This window comes from Alexandromys fortis, unplaced genomic scaffold, assembly GCF_014885135.2.
Source record: "Alexandromys fortis isolate MF-2015 unplaced genomic scaffold, M_Fortis_MF-2015_v1.1 scaffold_32, whole genome shotgun sequence".
Classification (NCBI taxonomy): Eukaryota; Metazoa; Chordata; class Mammalia; order Rodentia; family Cricetidae; genus Alexandromys; species Alexandromys fortis.
Window position 1 is genome coordinate 7,539,549 of NW_026067938.1, and position 21,829 is coordinate 7,561,377.

Here is a 21,829-nt window from a genome sequence, read left to right on the forward strand (position 1 = left end):
AAGAATTTTTAACAACATGCTTAAAAAATTGTTATAAAAAGTTTCGGTAAGCATGACTATTACAACCCACTTGTGAACGCTTCTAAAACCACCGAGTTTGGTGACCGTTCCTACTTCACCATATTCTAAAGTAGTAATATATTTTATCAGATTAACAAGTTTAGTTTTGTTTTGGTTTCATATTTTTAAGAATTAAAAAAACAACCCATACTATTCTGTGTGTCCATGATCCGTGTTCTCTGGGGGCATGCCAGTGTGCACATGGAGGCCAGAGATGCTCCTGTGGACGTGGCTCTCCCCTTCCACATCCATGTACATTCCAGGGGCTGAACTCGGGTTGTCAGTCTTGTTCAGAAGTGCCCGACAATGCCTACTTGTTATCTCCACAGCGCTTAAAACAGTATCTTTTTAAAGTAATGTTGCTACTTGACTACACACGATTTCTTTTTACATGTCTAGTCTAGCATCTTACTCTGCTAGACAGTGATGTAAACAGAAGAGGTATTTTTAACCTCCATTTTACAATGAGTTTAATCCAATCACTTGGGCAAGAGAGAAAAAATAGCAGTAATTTTATTTCTTATATTTATACCAAAGACTACTGAAGATTATAGAAACAAAACAGATAAAGCAGTAGCTTCCTCAAGAAAAAACAAGGAATTGATGGTTGATAATTAGTGAATGGTAGCTGAAAACCACACCAGTGATAAACTTGAGTGACAGATACATGTTCTGAAAGTTTCACATACACTATACATACCAAATTACCTTCCAATACCTATGTTTATATCTGAAAAGGTTTCTAGATTAATTTAGCTATGTAGAGGAATATTATTTTAAGGTGTGTGATTTTGTTTATGCTGCATTTGCTATCCCTGTGAACTGTGATTCTTTGCCTGTCTAAAACACCTGATGGTCTAATAAAGAGCTGACCAGCCAATAGCAAGGCGGGAACAAGCATAGGTGGAGCTGGCAGACAGAGAATAAATTAAAGGAGAAATGGGGGAGAACAGGAGAGGAGGACATCAGGGGCCAGCCCCCCAGCCAGCCACATGTCAAGAGTGAAAGTAAGAGATATAGAAGAAAAGGGAAAAGCCCAGAGGCAAAATGTAGATGGGATAATTTAAGAAAGGCTGGCAAGTAACAAGCCAAGCTATGGCCATTCATAAATAAATGAATAAGTCTCCATGTGTGTGTGATTTATTTGGGAGCTGGGTGGTAGCCCCCCCCAAAAGTCAAAAGAGTAAAACATCACACAATATATCTATATATGAAATTCTTTAGAATCTCATTCTAAAGGAAATTAAGCTATATTTCCTAATGACACCTTTTTAAAAGTAAAAATAAATAAATAAAAAGTTTACCTCATTAAACAATCAAACAACAGCCTCCAAAGGGCAGTATTTAAACTTTTCCTTCATTGAAAACCACAAAACAAGGTACTTACTTACTGAAAACAGGTATTACTATGACATTTTTAAAAAGTGACTCCATGCTGACATAAAAAATATGATCCAATTCTTCTAAATAAAAACATTTAAAAATAAGTTTTAACAAATTCCTTATTTAAGAAATATAAATATTGCAAGTGGGAAAAAAGGAATATAGATATGTAGATGCATCTATCTAAACTTACATATTTACAAATAGTTTTCTCTGGAATTTTCCTTTGAGAAGCAATGCCATACAAGCTCTACGTGTAGCTCTGGGTCTGACTCCTAGCGTCTCACAGAACTGGGTGGGAATGGTGGCAGGTGCGGCCGTAGTGCAATCTGATTCTAGCACTGGGAGGTGGAGGCAGAAGAACTGGAAGTTCAAGGCCATTCTCAGCTACTAGTGAGTTCTAGGCTAGTCTGAAATACATGAACCCATCTCAAAATAACAAAATAAAAATCTGTTCTGTAGACAGTCATGATCTCTACAGAAAAACCCACTATAGCTATTTTATATCAGATCTAAATTTACAAGATTAAAAAAAAGGATTTATATATTTTATGTATATGGTCAGGTCCCATGACAGATGACTGTGAGCCGCATGTGGTTGCTGGAAGAGCAACTAGTGCTCTATCTGTTGAGCCTTCTCTCCGGCCCTATAAGATGTCTTATCTGCCTGCCAATTAAAAACTTGCTAGATGAGAAATTTTGTGACATTATTTTGTGTTCCCCTCCTTTGGATTTTTGTAGGCTTCCTACAGCTCTGACCAACAGAGTACTGTCAAAATGGTAAGTTTTAATTCATTTTAAATATAAAATTTTTTCCTTTGTTTTTTTTTGAGACAGAATTTCTCTGTGTGTACCTTTAAATATAAATTTTTAAAGATTCATTTTGTTTTTATGTTTTTAGTTTTATTTATGAGTATGGGTGTTATGCCTGGTACCCTGGGAGGATGGAAGAGAGTGTCAGATTCTCTGGAACTGGAGTTACAGATGGCTGTGAGCTGCCATACAGGTGCTAGGAATCAAATCCATGTACTCTTAAAAAGCAGCCAGTACTCTTAGCCATTGAATCATCTCTAATCCCCAAGATTAATTTTATTTATGTATATGTGTATGTGTGTGTGTGTTTGCCACATGCATGCAGGTACCCTTAAAGTCTAGCAGAAGTGTAACAGTCCCTGAAGGTGTACTTACAGGAGGAAGTGAGCTCCCTGATATGAGATCTGGGCCTAGTTTGTGACTTTCAAGCCTAGGGGCTCTGTACACTCACGCGCGCGCGCACACACGCACACACACACACACACACACACACGCACACACGCACACACACACACGCTTTGTTTGCAGGAATACTTGTGCCTAGAGCTACACACACCTGATAGTAACTTGAGGTTGTCATATGTGAGACCCAGATCATTAAAAGGAAGCCACATAAAGAAACTTCCATCGTATCATTTAAGACATCTGAGTTGTTGCTTCATACAACTTGAGTTTTGTGATTTGTTATCAGAGCAGCAGGTACCACTACAATATCTAGTACAAGGAAATGAAATTCTACTATGACAAGCCCAAAGTTCATGGCTCGAGGTATGAAACCTGATGGCAGTTAAGAGCTAGAGGAGCCTGGAGAAAGATGTTACTAGGGGCTGGAGAGGCGGCTCTGTGTTTCAGAGCACTTGCTGCTTTTGCAGGATGCGTCTGGTTATCAGCTGTGGGCTCACAACTATCTGTAACTCCAGTTCTAGGGGATCCAAGCTCCTCTTCTGGACTCCTATGAGATTTGCAAGCACATGTTGCACGCACACATCTACTTACATTCATAAAATGAATCTAAAAAACAAAAGAACTGACCGATTGTTTAGCAGCACTGTTATGGGGACAAGGAAGATGGGAAAAATTCCTACTGGTGGATTTGGGCTAAGATATTCAAGCAGGACATTGAAAATACAATGGCTTACATTATCCATATAAGACAGGATAGACAAATACAATCTAAAACCAGGAATTGATCAGTTTTCAAAGAAAATACAGAAGTGATCTAAGAGCCAGGACTTACAGGGTTCAGAATAAAACAATTACTCATCCCTTATCTCCCCCAATAGAAGAAGCTCAAGGTACCCAAAGTTTACTCATTGAACCACACCTCTGGAATCTTGCCTGGACCTGGACTGCTGGAAAAGGGAATGCATTTTATATATGGGAGAAACAAGTAGTAGTAGAGATTTTGAAGCTATTTCTATAATTTGACATTTATCTCATTAACAGGTAGGTCTAGGTTGATGATGCCTCTCAGAAGGTAAGGGTGCTTGTCTAGGGTGCCTGAAACCCTGGTTTCATGGTTAGCACCACATAATACTTTGGCATGGTAGTATATGCTTGTGATCCTAGCTCTGAGGAGGCAGAGGGCAGACAGACAGTCTAGGCCATCCTCAGTTACAGCCTGGGTTACATGAGACCGTATCTTAAGAAACAAAAACAAAAAAGGCAGGGTCTATGTCCCACCACTTTAAGTTTGGGAGGCTTATAACCATTTCTACCAACACAAGGTATAGTGGTCCATGCTTATAATCCCACAACTGGGCGGCAGAAACAGGAGGATCACTACAAGTTCAAAGCTAGCCTCGATCTATATAGCAAGTTTTAGGCTGGTCAAGTCTCAAACTAAGACTGTATCTAAAAGAAACCAAGCAAACATAAAGGGATGCTACATGACTCTAGAAGCTAAGACATAAATAGTTTTGAGACTTATGTATTATTTTCTGGAACACTCTGCTTGGAATCCTGAGTACCAAGAAGTCTAAGTATCGTGAGGCCACCATCTTTGAAGAAGCTAGGCCTCTATGAGGAGACCTAGCCACAGAGAGACTATGACTGAGTTCTTGTGTTTGGTTCAAGTCCAGGTACCTGGTGTGGGTAAACAAGCACTTAGGCAATTCTGTCCCAAGGCCCAGTCACCCCTACTCTTCAGTCTCTCTATCCTACAAGAATTGGGGTAATCTCTTCAGTAGCAATACTTACTGCTTCTTTTCTTTTCTTACATTAAAACAAATGTATACCAGAGCCAGTACCTGTGAATCAAGGGCAGCCCACATACACAGTTACACTTTTAAAATACTATTTCTGTTTATTCAGTCTGATTTTGAGTCCTCCTTGGTAGCTTATTGTCCAGTTGTTTTGCTATATATATATATATGTGTGTGTGTGTATATATACACACATATATAAATATATAGATATATTTATACATATAACTTGCTAGTATCATATGTACATATTACCATATCATATATAGTAATATGTACTCTTAGTGTACATGGCTTATGTATTAATATAAACACCCCCTCTGTCCCCTTCAGCACCTTTTACAACTTGAAATCTATTTTTATACTAATAGGGCTGATGCTTCTATTTCCTCTTTTTAAAGGAGACATACCTGACATCTCTTCCAAACTTCTTTTTTCATTCTTCCTATTACTATTAAATGCCTTTTGGGTTGAATTTTTGTTGATTTATTCTCTTCCAGTATAACTGGTATTTATGGAGTATTACAGTTACTATAACAGACAGTATCTAAAGAATTAGTGTTTTCCCTTTTTGACTGTAGCAAAACAGAAAAAGTCCAAAATTTATCAGGTTATATTTAGATGTACTCTTTGTTCAGTGATAGCACAACTCATTCTCTATAATGCTGTACGTTGGAAAACTAGAACTTATAATCATAAAAAAGTGAAAAAACAAACAAACAAACAAACAAAACCAAACCCTCAGTCTTTGTCCCCTTTGTCTAGACCCTGGAAATGACAATTCTGTCTCCCTGACGTTGACTAGGCTAAAAGGAATCACAAGAATTGTCTGTGCGAGTACGTATGTGCTCATGCATCTGCAGGGGTGCGTGTTCATGTGCACTGCGGGCTCATTTATTAGGAGCTGCCCACAGTGGTTTTTTGAGACAGGCTCTCTCGCTGAGGCCTGGAGCTCACTGATTTAGGGTAGGCTGGCTGGCCAGTGAGTCCCAGGGCACTCTTGTTTCTCTCCCCCGTGCTGACTGTTCCACAGAGCACCATGCCCGCCTTTCTAAATGGCTGGGAGATCTGGAGCTCAGGCCTGGCTCAGCGAGGGCTTTATAGAACTGCCGGCCTGCAGCAGTTCACCTAAGCTTTCGCTTGTTCCAGCCTCCCCCACAGTGCAGCACAGACCAGATAATGCTTCCTTTTCAAGACTGATTAATATTCCTCGTTTCATTTTTTAACACAACCCCAATGTCTTCTAAGTTACAATCTTTTACTTATATTGTTCAGCCTCCCTTCCTACAGTTTTTAAGTACAGCCCCATTTTTTCTTTTTTAAAAGAGTAAGTTAAAAATATTTTCTCAAAGATTTTCTCCAAACTTCAGAATATAACGACTACTACAGTAGTAATTTCTAGTTCCAGGTTTTTTTTTTTTTTTTTTTTTAGGAGTTCTTAAACTTTTTTGTTTTGGATCCTAAAGGTTGAGGCATCCAAATACCTCCATGGGTTAATATCTACCAATATTTAATATGTAAAAACTCAATAGAACAAAAAAAAAAAACAAAACTAAAGATATTTACCCATCCCCCTGTCAGTAACAATAAACTAATTAAATGTCAACATAATATTTCTATTAAAAAATAAAAGGGTATGTAAGATGGCACAAAAGATAAAGGCCCTTGATGCTGAGCCTGAAAAACTGGGTTTGGTCCACTGGACCCACATAGTAGGAGTGAACTGACTCCCACAAATTGTCCTCCGACCTATACACACATACTCTGGCACATCTGTGCCCCTATACATACACATGCTGGTACACACATACTAACAGCTGTACCCATTTTAAATGCCTAGCTTACGACAGACGCTGGCTTCTCCCTGCTGCCTCTGCACTGTGTGCTGTCTCTGTCCTGCAGCCCCTCAAAGAGAATGCATAAAGCCAAGGCAAGGTTCCTTTTATTAGTTACAATAGTTTTGTCCTCATAGATATCTAAAAAATCATTAGCTGGGCTGGAGAGATGGCTCAAAGGTTAAGAGCACTGACTGTTCTTCCAGAGGTCCTGAGTTCAATTCCCAGCAACCACATGGTGGCTCACAACCATCTGTAATGAGATCTGGTGCCCTCTTCTGGCATGCAAGCATACATGGAAGGAATGTTGTATACATAATAAATAAATCTTTAAAAAAAAATCATTAGCCTTGCTTAAAAATGAATCAATTATCAGTAATAGAGTTATCATAATGATGAAGGCCCTCTGTTGCCTTCAGTTTTTCTCAAATGCTTGGTAATACAAGGTAATGTGTTTGAGGTTTTCACAACGCCAATCTGCCCGTAACAAAGAGATGAAACTGTACTGCCAGGCAAGGCGTGCTGGAAGTTGATCGCATCAGAATAGGCCTCCTCTCTCATGGACAGCAATGGGTCTGTAGAGCATTTCCTTTAATCCCCTCCATAATACCCACACAGATACCTTAGTGAAAGAAAAACTGTAACTGGTTTCTTCACTATCAATGCTTCCTTAGTCTCAATTCTTCCTCTTATAATTTCCTTCTCAAAAGTAGAGATAAAATTTAAAGTTATATATTTATAAAATGTTTTTACTTTGCCCTTTCAGAGTCCTTCAAAAGTGATCCAATTTTATATACATGAAGTATGAAATGTATCTTTAATCCAGTTCATTCAGCTCCTTAAATGTTTACCAAACATATCAGACTCATGATATAATCTTGTATCAAAATGTGTTTAATGCTCCATTTTCTAAGTCCCTCAATGCTTAGTCAAGAATTTCTATTCCAAGGTTAAATATCTAATTCCAACACAGTATTTGGACATTGTGAGGAATGGGACTTCCCCAAGTCAACCTCCTTATAGAGCTGAAATTGTACTAATCTCTCAAGGTGTGTTAAAATTATGTTTCTAGTACCAGGCCACACTGATCTATTAGTTTTCGGTGAACACAACTCTCAGTCTAGACTGGACTCTTGCAATTATATCAAGTACCACAACCTATAAAGAGTTACTGTTTAGTTCATGAAAATGTCAATAACACCAAAGCCTAAAGCTTTGTGCTTCAGTTCCCAGAATCTCATCTACTTCACTAAGTGCCCAATTCAATACTGTTTCACCATTCCACTAACTACACTGAGATATTTGCTTATACCCTTTTATTAATCTTTATTAATATCTATTTATATTCAGTAAGCAACAATCTTACAAACCACTATTTTACACTGTTTACTACATGGCAATTTGTGAAATTTTTTTACTCAAAACTCATTACAGGAAATGGTAAGTTCTTCTCTTGAAAATGTTTACATTGGGAGGACACAGTGTGCTGAACTCCAGCCTCAGCTGTTTGCTGTCAGGATCATGTTCTACTAGAAGATTTTAAACACGTTCTGCATTGGCGTGATCATCTTTCCTACATTAAGGGGATTGATCTTGCAAGCAGTGAACACTATGGAACAAACAGACGAGTCAAAGCAGCCTAGAAAAGCCCGTCTGGGGAATGTGAAAGTGATGGAGTGTAAGATGAACAAAGAAAGGCACAAGTGGGGATCAACTGTATCAAACCCAAGGTTTAGGTGCATGGTGGAAAATACAGAAAAGTTTCGAGGATCTGAAAAGCTTCATGCTGTAAACTGAGCATGAATAATAATTTTGGAAAACTAAAGATGTAGCTTATACAACTGAAGAATAGTTTGCAATGTTTTACTATAAAGACTTCCCTGGAGGACTATTATTCATGGAGTCCACCAGTAAATATGCTACTTAGCAAAATGTCCCCGTTGTTCCTCTGCCTTTGTTACAAGACTTTAACTCCAGCTCTCAGAATTCAGAAGTAGCTCATGGCCAGCCTAGGCTATACAGACCCTGTCACAACAACTAAAGGCCAGAAGAGCTACTGCAAGTTTCTTACAGCAGGGCTTGCCACTATACAGCGAAAAACTGGATCTTGCTTCTACATTTCATACTGAAAATTTTCCACGGTATTTTAATTGTAATTGTGGAAAGTGCTCAGGAATTGCGGGATGGTAATCATTGTTCTTACTTAAAAACTAGGTATATATAGATTCTTAGCATCCAGCTAAGTTTTAGAATAAGTTTAGATGGTAAGAAGGATGCTGTATCTATTTTTTCAGGGTTCTTTATTTTTGTATGTATGGGTGTTTGCCCACAATGTATGTACATGCACCACGTATATGCAGTTCCTAACAAGGCCAGAAGAGGGTGTTGGATCTCCTGGAATTGTAGATAGAGATGGTTATAAACAGATGATCATGGGTGTGTTGGGAACCAAACCTAGGTCCCCTGGCAAGAGCAGCAAGTGCTCTTAATCACTGAGCCACCTCTCCAGCTCTTGTTAATCACTGTTTCTGTTGTCACACACATCATAGTATGCGTGGAGAAAACAGATAGGAACTATGATCCTCCAGGAAGTAGAAATGCAATCAGCACTGGCAGGGTTAATTGTTTAGCTGTCTGGGTTCTACTTTTACCATATGCATTTGAATGAGAGTCTAGGGTGATCTATACACACCCTGAAGTCCGAGGAACTGCAGTGAACAAACCTAATTGCCCCAATTTGCACCTCTCTCTTTCTACCTTCCTCCATAATAGACCTTGGGCCTTCCAGTTGCCTGCCTGAACTCCAGCAGGAGTGTGATTGGCTTTGGGTACCTTTCCCCTGGTCAATGACTGGTTCAGGAATGAAGAGTATAACTAAGTCAATTTGTGAAAACAGAACTAAGTGCGCATTGTCTGGAGATCCTTCTTTAAAAGATTCTTGCACTCCGAGAGCTAGAGCAAGTGTTTCTCTGGACACCACCATGTCTGAAGGTGAATGGTGTAAACCAGGGCAGATGCTTACTGCTAGCTCAAGAATAAAGACAGAACTGCCTCAGAAGAGTGGTAGCATTCTGAGTTTGAGAGGAATTGAAAACTAGTCCAAATTTCTGGACCTAATTGATTATCTTTGCAACTGTCTGACAATTCAAATAATATTCAAAGTGTTTTATAACATAATAGAATATATCTGGCAAGTTATTAAAATGTCAATCATTTCAAAGACATTGACTACAAAAATCCATGCACATTTATAGCATATATATGTTTAGTTTCTAATATTCAAACTTAATATACAGAATTTCAAAAATTACCTTTCAGCAGATGATTAAGGTCCATGGTGTCATGTAAGACTTTCTGTTTGGATCTATGGTCTAGATTTGCATCTAACACTGATGATTTTGGAGCAAAATTCTGCCCTTGCTTTTCTTTCCTTCTGGCTGATTTCAGAGGTCTTGGCTCATGTTTTAAAGCCTCCACATCCTCATATACATCCCGGCTCACATTTTCTTGCCTTTTAACTTTTACTTTCTGATCATGTGACGTGCCCAGTTCAAACGACTGGATAGGGCTGATGTCTGGCGTTGACAAAGGAGTTGCGTCTGTTACAGCATCCTCTGGTTCCTCATTGTAGTTACTAGCTGTTGGGTTAGCACTTGCAGGCTGTGTACTCTCTGATTTTCTTCCTGGTTTACAACTCTGTTTTGGTGACGAGAGGGTTACACCAGAAGCATGTTTCCTTGATGAGGAGCGTGAATCAGATTTATGGGTATCGGATCCTGTATCTGAGCAGTCTGAACTTGACCTTGAAGATGAGGAAGACAAAGAAGAGGAGGAACTGATTTTGGAACACTTTTTATTTGCGTTTTTTTTGAAATTGTTGGAGGGCTTAGCTGACTTGGCCCTCACATGGAATTTTTTCCCATCGTCGCTGCTTTCCTCTCCATCTGTGTAGTAATCGTCCTCACCTTTTACAATTTTAGGAATTCTATTTGCAACAGACAAGTGTAATTTATGTCCTTTTGCATCACACAATTTTTTTGATCTTGAAGAAGCGGTCGACAATGAGGAACTTCTTGATTGTGTAGGATCATTTTCTACATGGTATTCCTTTGAGGAAACTTTTGCTTTTCTTTCATTTCCTTTCTGAGTAAGGTAATTTTCCTTTGTTTTGATTCCAAGTTCCAAGTTCACATTTTCGGTATCATTATCTATTCTCTCTTTAAGGTCATCATCTTGTATTTCAAATTTCAAGTTTACATTTTTGGTGTCCTTATCTATTCTTTCCTTAAGGTCATCATTTTGCTTGTCAAAAACTAAATTACTGTCACACTTTTTTACATCCTCAAAATCACTGTCAAAGAAAGAATGGTCCACTTCACCTTCTGATATATCTCCATATCGATCCATGATGTCAAAAGTATATCTGAAAAGAAACGTTCAACCATCAGACCGGAGTAATTTCTAAATATGTTTTATTTTTATTTTCCAAAATGAGAAATGTTGGCAGTACAAAAAGAGAACTATCGGCTAGGCAGTGGTGGTGCACATCTTTAATTCCAGCACTTAGGAGGCAGAGGCAGACAGATCTCTGTGAGTTCAAGGCCAGCCCAGTTACAGGACAGCCAAGGCTACACAAAGACATCCTGTCTCAAAAAGTCTCCATCGAGAAAGAGAGAGAACTATTAAAAATAAAAGAAGTTTGTGAGGTCATTATGGGGTCCTTGGGATTATACCAATAGTCTCAGAGCTCACAAGAAAACAAGAGATCATCGGGGAAGGCATATCACAAACAGCAGTATCTTAGCCCAAATGAAACCTCCCTTCTGCACAGTATAAATTAGAGTTTAAATGAGGAAAGACGGGCTTTTAGCCATTTATTTTGTCACTAGGACAAAACACCAAAACAAAACAACTCAAGGGACGATTTATTTTAGCTCATGATTTGCTCCTCCATGGAGCCAAGAAGCAGAGCAAAGGTACACGATAGGCCCTCCCTTGACACCCCCAGTCAGTCATCCACTTACTCTCATCAGGCGTCATCCTTCAATGTCCACCACCAACCCAAAGAATCCATCGTTAGGGAAAAGCCCTGCTGATGAACTGTCCCTGGACGTGGCCTCACAGACACACTCAGGTGTGCTTTGTTAATCTCTCCCAGGCATCTCTCAATCAAATCACACTGCTAATCACGGTTAATCATCATAGTTGATATTAGCATCAGCTAAGCCACTTCAATCACCAATTAATCTGATGGTAATAATGTGAATAAATCAGTGAGCTTCAGCATTTTACTACTTGCTGATCACCCTATTCTGTTCTCTTATTGCAGATATTGAAGACGAAGCACACAGAGCTGTGACTTCTATTAAATTCTCTACTCCCCCCCTCTTCTCATTGAGCAACAGAAATCCCCAAGATACAAAAACAGGCTGTTCAGGTGGCTTCCAAATAAATTTCTGAGTATTTGATCACAAGCTATAATGTAATGCAGGAAATACCACCACAGACTATACATGACTCACTGCATCAAAGGGGGTCTGCTATGAGACACTTTGCAGCTGTTGGTCATCTGTCTAAGATCAAAAAACACATGAAATTCAACATCAGAGGAAATAAATTAACTTCTGAATAGACATTGTTTGTATGGAGTAAGGACACTGTTGTTACTTAAATTACTGGATGTATAGGTTTATGCACATAAACAATGATTTTAAAAGTTCAGGTAAAATATCCTACTACCCCAACCCAATCAGACTAAACTGAAAAGATTACTATAAAGCTATAGTCTTTACAAAGTATTTCTTCACTCTGTTATCATGGTGACCTAAAAGCAGTATCACGTTATTAGTGATAATCTTAGTTTAGTCTTTAGTTTCCAATCCCACCCTCCATTAAAAACCTAAAAGGAAGAAGTTGGAGAGTCAATTCAATGAATAAGAGCACTTAGTGCTCTTTCAGAGGACCCAGAGTCTCAGAACCCACATGATGGTTGTAATTCTAGTACAGGGAGATCCATATCCTCTTCTGGCCTCCACACTAGGCATACACATGGTGCACACACATGCCTTCAATCAAAATACCCAGTCACACACACACAAATAACAAGACAAAGAGTCCCTGGCAGCTGATGTTATTACTGGAAGCAAGAATCAGCATCTTACCGTAGCCTTTGAACTGCTAGCATAGTAATCAGATAAGCCTTAGTAATGGTAATGAAACCAAGGAGACAGTTAGTTTGCTCTTGTGAAAGAATACTTAACACGAGGCAGCTTAAGGGAGGTTGGTTCGTGATCCAACACAAAAAGGGAGAATGCAAAGCGGAGCTGCACATCTCATGGTAGAGAGAAAGCAAAGAGGCGGCAGCTGTAGGCTCTCCCCTCTCGCATTCCATTGTGGTCAATCCTTTAAGCCAGTGGGATGCTACTACCCACATGCATGATGATCCCCCCCCAAACACCTCCAGAATGTCCTCACAATTACATTCCGAGGTATTTTTTAAAACTAGTCTAGGCACTTATCAACTCAATTAAATTGATCAGTTCAACCATCTCAAATTTTAAAAGCGCTGACATATATATATGAAAAATTCAGCAGGAACTCTTAAGCCCACAATAAAATTAAAAAAATGGACAAATAAGTGTTATATTGAAAAACAGACATACAAACGTTTCGATTATTAATAAGGAGCCAACCAGGCAAGCATGTACACATTTAAATTATAATTAATTCCAGCACAGTAAATTGGGCACGAGAAGATTATGTAGTATGTATCTACAGAAGCCAGGACACACTGAATAACTTATATTTACTACTGCGTGGCCCTACAGCCCAAGGAAAGACACGAAATAAAGAATGGAAACCAGGTAGTGGCACATGTGGTGCATGTCTTTAATCCAAGCACTTGAGAGGCAGAGGCAGGTAGATCTCTGTGAGTTCAAGGCCAGCCTGGTCTACAAAGTGAATTCCAGGACAGCCACAGAGAAACAACAAAAAAGTTTGAAAATAATTTAAGAAGTAATAAAATTTCTATCATTAACAATGTCAAAGTAAGTATGTGTATTCACACATTTTATCAGAAGAGTAACTTCTCCTGTTTAGAAGTCTTCTTATATATTAGAAATAAATTTTGTTTTTTGCTTTGTTGAGGCACAGTCTCACTCTGTGGCCTTGCCTGGTTTGGAACTTGCTATGTGGACCAGGCTGGTCTCAAACTCAGAGACTAGTTTACTTCGGCCTCAGGAAAAAGGGATTAAAGGCATGTGCAACCATGCCCAGATAGTCATAAATTTTAATTCATTTACTTATTTACAATTTGCAGTGTTGAGGATTAAACATGTCTTAGACATGCTAGATAAGTTCTCTGTCACTGAGCTACACTTCCTGCCCTTCCTTGTAAAATGTTGACTGTAACCTATGTTTAAATGCTTTAGAGAATCTGATTGTTAAATCCGTAATTTTTAAATATTTCATCTTTTTTCTTTTTTTAAAAGATTTAATTTATTTATTTATTTATTATTTCATGAACTATTTAGATCCCAGGCCAGCAAACTACTACTCAGGACCAACTCTGGCTTGTTATATTTATGCAGACGGTTTTACTGGAACACAGTTCTAGTCATGGGTTTATGTACTGCCTCAGACAGCTTTCCCATTACAACTGGGAGACTCAACATTTACTACGTAATTTACTTGCAAAGTTTGTAGAACTGATAGTATGTATATATATATATATATATATGAAAAATACATATATAGTTACCTGTAGTTAGTATATATAATTGAAAAAATACATATACAGTTACCTGTACTGGAAGAATAACATGTACATATTTTAAATACAAAGTTGAGGAGACAAATCATAAGTTGACCTGCTAGAAAAGACTCCACTGGATTTTTAACATTTCCCACTGCTATAATGACTACAGTGTAGGTACAATAATAAGAGGAAATATGCTTAGTGTGTGAAAAAGGATAAACTGAGTCAGGCATGCCCAGGCTTAAAGCTTTGTTATGGGATATTTGTTCGCACTGACAATCCAAAACTGCTAATAAAGTTAAACCTTGAATCACGGGCGGAGTCTACAACTGGCTGACTAGAATTACCATAGAGATTTTGGAGGGTAAATAGAGAGGTACAGGGAGAGATGAGAGGTTTCCTTCATAGGAAACTTCTGCATAGCCTTGAAATTGGCTATCATCTGGTGGTCCTTCTTGTACAGTAACAGGATAAACTAAGGCTGGTTTTCTAATAACCTTGGGCCCCTCCTCTTCAGTTTCATCTTGCAATGGTGTGGTTGTGGTGATGTTTTGTTTGTAATCTAACAAATCAAGCTTGCCCGAAGATCAGAGTGCAGAGCTAGCCACCAGTTATCTATAGAGGCCAGGCAGTGGCACACACCTTTACCCAGGCACCGGGGAGGTGGATCTCCTCTTGTGAGTTCAAGGCCACCTTGGGCTACCTGAGATTGGTCCCGTCTTTTTAAAAGAGAAACAGAGCCAGGCAGTGATGAACTTTAATCCCAGTTCTTGGGAGTCACAGGTCTTTAATCCCAGTGCTGGGAAGGTGGAGACAGGAAGGGATGTGGCTGGGCAGAGAGAGCAATAGAAGGCAGGAGACTGGAGCGCATTTCATTCAGTCTGAAGATCTGTAGACGGGATTTTGTGGCGGTAAGAACTCTAGTGGCTGGCTTCTTCTCTGATCTTTCAGCCTTTACCCCGATATCTGACTCCGGGTTTTTCTTATTAAGATCAATGAGAAATCATGCTACTTAGGTTCTGCTCTAAAATTCCTCTGTGTGAACAGCACCTGAAGTTGTCCTTTGGGCCTCTACACACAAGCTGGCTTTTCCATTAATTTCCAGGGCCCAACAGCAGAACGAGAAGATAACAAAAGATCTGTCAAAAACTTTGCCTACGGTAGTCTCCTTATCATGCCAACTACCAGTGAGGCTGAATTAAGAGATAGCTTGAGCTCTGGCGCTAGAGACCAATGGCCCCGAAACATGGAGAGAAGAGGGGATGGGATGAGGTGGAGGTGGTACCGTTCTTACCAGACCAGGAGTTCCTGATGTCTTGTTCACCTTTACATCCCCAATGTCTAAAAAAGATCTAAAAAAATTAGGTAATTTAGAGAATGTCTATCCCACAAAGGAGTCTAGCGACTTAAGACTCAGCCCAGGTTCTTGCTCCTTGCTTCCTATGCATAGCAAATCAAACCACCAGCTTTTTAGCTTACTTGATAATTTTCTTGTTAAGAGGTGACCCACTTCCTAGTGCACGTGATATTTCTGAGGTGGTGTTTACACTGCCTTTCTGGTAAGAGCAGCCGGTGACTTGATTTAACTTCCAGGAAAACTTATCTGACAGTCTCACCTGTTAGCAGTTCTTTTTTTTTTTAATAGATTTTTTTTCTTTTTTTTATGTTTTTTTAATTTATTTATTTATTTATTTATTAAATATTTCTGTCTCTTCCCCACCTCCGCCTCCCCTTTCCCCCCCCCTCCCCCAATCAAGGCCCCCTCCCTCATCAGCCCAAAGAGCAATCAGGGCTCTCCGTCCCGTGGGAAGTCCAAGGAAAACCCTCCTCCGTCCAGGTCTCGTAAGGTGAGCATCCAAACATCCTAGGCTCCCACAAAGCCAATACATGCAGTAGGATCAAAAACTCATTGCCATTGTTCTTGATGTCTCAGTAGTCCTCATTGTCCGCTATGTTCAGTGAGACCTGTTTTAACCCAGGCTTTTTCAGAACTGTTAGCAGTTCTTCTGCTAAAATTTACATCAAAGTTGCTGCAATTCAGTTTACAATGATGGTTTTACAGGATAGTTAAGATTATTTTACAACACACCAGGAAAGTTCGTCAGACCATAATAACCCTCTGGTGTATCCGTACAGCTTCGGTCAAAACTACCTGCACGTTTCTTGGACACTGACGTAAACTCACATAGAGCTAGCAATAGAAACAATGCTTTCACTGGATCTGTGAGTTAGAGGCCAGCCTAGTCCACAGCGCTAGCTCCAGAACAGCTAGGGCTGTTATGCATAAAAATCCTGTCTCAAAAATCAAACAAACAAACAAAAAGAAAAGAAACAGTGCTTCTACAATACACCAGAAAGAATTCATAAATAACCTGGAATTAAAAATGTCATTTTGCACATTTGGGATAGTCCTCATCTGTTGAGATATATATTACAGGGCCCTAATTTGGGTTTGCAAAAACCTTGGCCCAAACTGTATACCTGTTTTTCAGGAATTTGAGGCTTTGTCCACGACCCCATTAAGTACCCTCTCCAGACTCTGGGACGTAGAAGTCAAAAGTCCCACAGAGGGGCAGCAGTGGCCACAGCTGAGGGGGGCTCGGACCCCGCCTCCACGCCACCTCCCGCGTCCGGCGGGCCGGGCTACCGTTTCCACGGGAGGAGGGCTGGTGCCCCCGCCCGCCGTTCCTGTAGCGGCTACCCTGCCGCCCGCGGGGCTGGCGAGGCCTGGGTGGCGGCGCCGAGTGCTGAGGACAGCCTGCGACCTCCCGCGGAGGCGCGGTGGTACCCACCCCGGGTGCTCGCCTCCGTCGGGCCGGGCTCCGAACCGGGGAAACGGACCCCGATCGCTGGGGAGAGACGGTAGCCCGCCCGCTGCGGACCGACCGGATGCGGAAGCCCGCGAGCCGCTCACCTGGGAACTGCGACCGCTACGGACTCTCGCGCCAAGTCGGGCGTTCCGGTCCTCGCTTGCCCTGCGCACGCGCAGCCACGCCTCCACCGTTCTCCCTCCTCGGCGCCTGAACCTAACCGAAGTGCGCGCGTGCGTGAGCGCCGGGCGGGAGCTTCCGGGGACCGAGTGAGCGGAAGAGGAAAGGCGGGGAGGTCCGGGAGCCGAGTCTCTGCTGAAGAGGGTCCCGGCCTCGCTCCAGGCATCGGTAGATCCCGGAGACCTCGTCACAGAGATCAGGCCCTCGCAGCAGGAGCAGCAGCTTCTCGGCGGGGCCTCGCGAGGACTGGCACGCGTGTGGTGGGAAGAAGCCAACCAAGGCTTCTCGTCTGTCCAGGGCATCATCGGTTCGCTTACCCACGACACAGCGGTAGGTCTAAGCATCCGGACGATTTCCTACAAAGAATCGCTGTAATCTTGCACTTCTGTAACAAGACGACAATAATAAAAGTAGAGGGCGACTGTGTCTTTGTGGTATTTTATTTCAGCAAAGCTCTGTTCACACAAACCAGTCGTGGTGGCGCATGCCTTTAATCTCAGGAGAAATGGGAAAGGAATCAAGGCCAGCCTGGACAACCTAGCGACTTCCAGGTCAGCCAGGGCTATATCGTGAGACCAGTGTCAAAGAAAAAAAAATAATACAGTTCAAGCAAAGTTAATGTGCACCAGGGGCGGACAACCTAAGAATGGAGTCTGGCAGTGGTGGCGCATGCCTTTAATCCCAGCACTTGGGAGGAGGCAGAGACAGGAACTCTATATGAGTTCGAGGCCAGCCTGATCTACAAGAGCTAGTTCCGGGACAGGTTCCAAAGGTACAAAGAAACCCTGTCTCAAAACGCCCCCCCCCACCCAAGGAAAAGTAAGGCCCTTTAACTGATGATGGAGGTGCACGTTATGCAATCTAAAAACGTTCTCTACAGACTATTGAGTGCCTTGATTTCTTGTTGTTGAACTTCCATTCTGTTATAGGATTTGTGACATAAAGGAGTTGAGTGATGTGGGGAGGAGTCGGTGAGCCAAGGAATGCACGCAGCTCTGGAAAGCCAAAGAGAAGGAAGAAATGGTTTCTATCCTGAAAGAACTCAAATCTGCCTTGATTTTAGACTTCTGACCTCCACAACCCTAATCCAAAGAAATCTGAGTTGTTTTATACCTCTAACTTTGTAGCAGCTTGTCATGCTCTCAGAGAGCACTTATATGCAACTACAAAAAAAAAAAAAAAAAAAAAAAAACCAACTTAACATACCTAACACAATGAAGAGAAGGTGTTTGCCTCACATTTTGAGAGGCTTCTGCCCTCCACGGCACCGTGGAGCAGTTCCTGTAATTGTGCAGCTCAAGAATCTGCCCTACAGGAAGAGCCTAGGGCAATGTCTAACTCTAGAGACTGTCGTGACCTCCATCCACCTAGGCCCCACCTCCTCTCTTTCAGCACCTGCTGATAATGGCAACATATTATGAATCCATCAAGCATCAGGCCACTGATGAGATCAGAGCCCACCTGATGTCTCTGGACACACCTCACAGACGTACCCTCACAGGCACACCCAGATGCAAGCTCTGATAATTCCCTAGGTGTTTCTAGGCAAATCTGTGCGTCCGTGCGTCACAATCAGAGCCATCACACTCAAGAAAGAACTCTTATTTTGAACAATGAATTTTCATATTTTCTTGGTCCTGATGACTAAGAAAGAGAAACATTTTTTTTCCATTTTGTTGACTAAAAGAAAGGATTTCACTTAATTTTATTTCATGAAGATACTTTGGCACTGATTTACAGGGTAGACACAAAGTATTTGAGCAGCTGTTTCTCCAAAGGAACTATAAATAGCCAACAGCACAGGAAGCGACTTCACTAAGTGTGATGGTTTAGTGAAAAAGGCTTCTATGGGCTCATATTTAAATACTTAAGTCCTGTTGGCAGAACTGTTTGGGAAGGCTTAGGAGGTATGACCTTGTTGGAGATGTGTCCCTAGGGTTGAGCTTTGAGGTCTCAAAAGACTTGCGCTATTTCCCAGTGTGCCTCTCTGCCTCTTGGATCCTGAAAGCGCTCTCAGCTACTCTAGCTGTGCCTCTGCTCAGCCATCATGGACTCTAAACCCTCTGAAACTGGAAACCTAATTAAATGCTTTATTTTATAAGTTGCCTTGGTCATGGTGTTTTGTCACAGCAATAAAAACGTAGTTACATAGACACTATGCATTAAAGGAATGCAAGTCAAAAATCAGTGAAGGCGTAGGAAGTTGCACCTGGTGGGTAGACATACTTTTCGGACGATCAAAAGTAGATCCTATACAATAAAACATCCAGGGGCAAGAAGACGGTTCAGTTGGTAAAAAATATTTCCAAAGCAAACCTGACAGCCTGAATTTGATTTCCAGATTCCACACTGGAAGGACACTGGCTCTTCAAACTGCTCATTAACCTCTACAACTTCACTGTGACACTCCTGTACCCACTCATCGAATATATAAAACAAAACAACTTCACTGTGACACACTGTACCCACACATCAAACATTCAAAACTTCACAGTGACACACCTGTACCCACTCATCAGACATACAAAACAACTTCACAGTGACACACCTGTACCCACACATCAAACATACAAAACTTCACAGTGACACACCTGTACCCACTCATCAGACATACAAAACAGAACTTCGCTATAACACACCTATACCCACACTCACATAAAACAAAACAGACAAGTATATTTTAGTCCCACTAGGACAGTTACAAAAAATACATATTTTGGGGGGCTGGGGAGATGGGTCAGTGGTCAAGAACACTGGCTACTCCTTCAGAGATCCTGAGTTCCAATTCCCACAACACATGGTGGCTTTATGACCATCTATAATGAGATCTGGTGCCCTCTTCTGGCATGCAGGCAGAATACTGTATACATAATAAATCTTAAAAAAAAAAAAAGTAAAAACCAAAATAACAAGATGGCAAAGTGACACTGTCTGTGACAGGTTAGCATTGTGTGTGTGTGTGTGTGTGTGTGTGTGTACACATAAGAATGCTTTGTCTTTAAGATTTATTTTTTGTGTAATAGTCTAAGAATTGGTTCCCTCTGCTATCAGAAACTATAACAAAGCATGTCAGAGCACCTGACCTCTCCCCAGTGCTGTGATTGCTGAGTGTGTTTACAGAGTTGAATTTACAACAGCTGTAGACTTGTCAAAGGAGTGCCAGCTTGCCGCCATGCACTCCAAGTTTTGTTACAGTGTTTTTTGGTATGAAATGGATTGTGTTCTATATATTTGAATGTAAGTGTTCAATTATATATTGCTAAAGTTATAAGATTAAAACTTGATTTTAGATTGTTTTAAAAAAAACAAAAACAAAAAAAAAACAAGATGGCAAAGACTCAAAAAAATTGGTAGCCTTTTGCACAGTTGCTATGGAAAACAGCAGGATAGGAAATTCTATTGCATTTCCTTGAAAATATTAAATAGAATTGTATGATCTAACAATTCCATTTCAGGATATATGCCCAAAAGAATTCAAAGCAGCATCTCAGATATTTGTACCTCCAGATTCATAAACATTATTATTCACAATGCTCAAAATATAGACGGGATATTATCCAACCACAAGAAAGAACGAACCCTAATACATGCTCTGATGTGAAGTTTAAAGATACGATGCTAAATGATATAAGCTAGTCAGAAAGGACCAATGATTCCTTTTCTATGAGGCTTAGTACAGTCAAATCCATGGGAATTAAACAATGAGTGTGGCGGGGCTGTGGGGTGGGGAATGGCAAAGTGTTTGATGGCAGAGTCTACACAGGCTGGCTGATAGGAAGTCTTCTGGACATGGATAGTAGTGAGTCACAATATGAATGTATTTACTACTACACGGTGTGAAAATGGTTATGATGGTGAATTTTCTGTTTTGTGTATTTTACAATGAAAACATCTGGTTTGATAATGATGCAGAGACTCAATCTTTTTATTTTATTTTTTTTTAAGTCTTGGCTCATCACTGGTGTTTGTCCTTCCGGCTGTTGCAACAAGTTTTGTAGAGTGAGTAGCTCCTCTTTCACAGTTTTGGAGGAAGGAAAGTCAGAGGCCACGGTGCCAGCCGATAAGGGTTCTGGTGAAATCTTAACTCCTGGTTCAGAGGTGGCTCCTTCTATATGATCCATCACTTGGTATAAGAGTCAAAGCAGCTGTCTTGGCTTCCTGAGACAGGGTTTCCTGGAAGTCAGGCTGTCTTCAAACTCACCAAGTAGCTGAGGATGGCCTTGAACTCTTGATCCTCCTCTAAGTCTAGGATTACAGGCTTGCCCCACCACCTGGTTCATTTTTTAGTCTTTATATTTTCTGTGTATGGGTGTTTTGCCTGGGTGCAGTGCCTAAGGAAGCCAGAAGGTGCTGGATACCCACAGGCTGGTGTTACAGATGGTTATGAGCTGCTATGTGGGTGGTGGAAATCTCATCCTAGTCCCCTGGAAGAGCAGTCAGAACCAACTCTACAGCCTTCTGCTTTTAAGAGGCTCTAACATCATCCATACAAGTCATGTAAATGCCGAACTATTTTCATAACTATTAGTCACACCTATTAGCCAATCACTGGTGATTAGGTTTCAACATAGGAATTTAGAGGGAAACGTAAACATTCAGACCATAGTGATCAATTTTTCTCTGCCCCCAACAAATACAGAATTCAAAAAGCTTAACTAACCTCTATGCATTTGGGGGTCATAAGTTATCAAATAATCAGCCGAGCAGTGGTGGTGCATGCCTTTAATTCCAGTACTTAGGTGGCAGAGGCAGGAAGATCTCTGTGAGTTTGAAGCTAACCTGGTCAAC

The 21,829-nt window shown here is 40.8% G+C and overlaps 1 protein-coding gene and 1 long non-coding RNA gene across 7 annotated transcripts in view; one reads left to right on the forward strand and one right to left on the reverse strand.

Moving 5' to 3' along the window:
• Nucleotides 1–17,690, reverse strand: part of Cfap97 (cilia and flagella associated protein 97) — a 28,120-nt gene extending 10,430 nt beyond the window's left edge. The window contains exons 1-3 of one of the 6 annotated variants that reach the window (XM_050147324.1): nucleotides 16,533–16,959; nucleotides 15,346–15,403; nucleotides 9,607–10,718 (exon numbers count right to left, since the gene is read on the reverse strand). In XM_050147324.1, the coding sequence (XP_050003281.1) occupies nucleotides 9,607–10,702 (1,096 nt within the window). In that variant the 5' untranslated portion in view covers nucleotides 10,703–10,718; nucleotides 15,346–15,403; nucleotides 16,533–16,959. Of the gene's footprint in view, nucleotides 1–9,606; nucleotides 10,719–15,345; nucleotides 15,404–16,532 lie in introns of all 6 variants that reach the window. The other 5 variants (XM_050147326.1, XM_050147321.1, XM_050147322.1 and 2 more) reach the window with 5 other exon arrangements.
• Nucleotides 2–11,763, forward strand: LOC126504805 (uncharacterized). The gene is made up of 2 exons (XR_007592714.1): nucleotides 2–2,223; nucleotides 11,625–11,763. It is a non-coding gene; the product is annotated as an uncharacterized lncRNA (long non-coding RNA).
• Nucleotides 17,691–21,829: the final 4,139 nt, after the last annotated feature.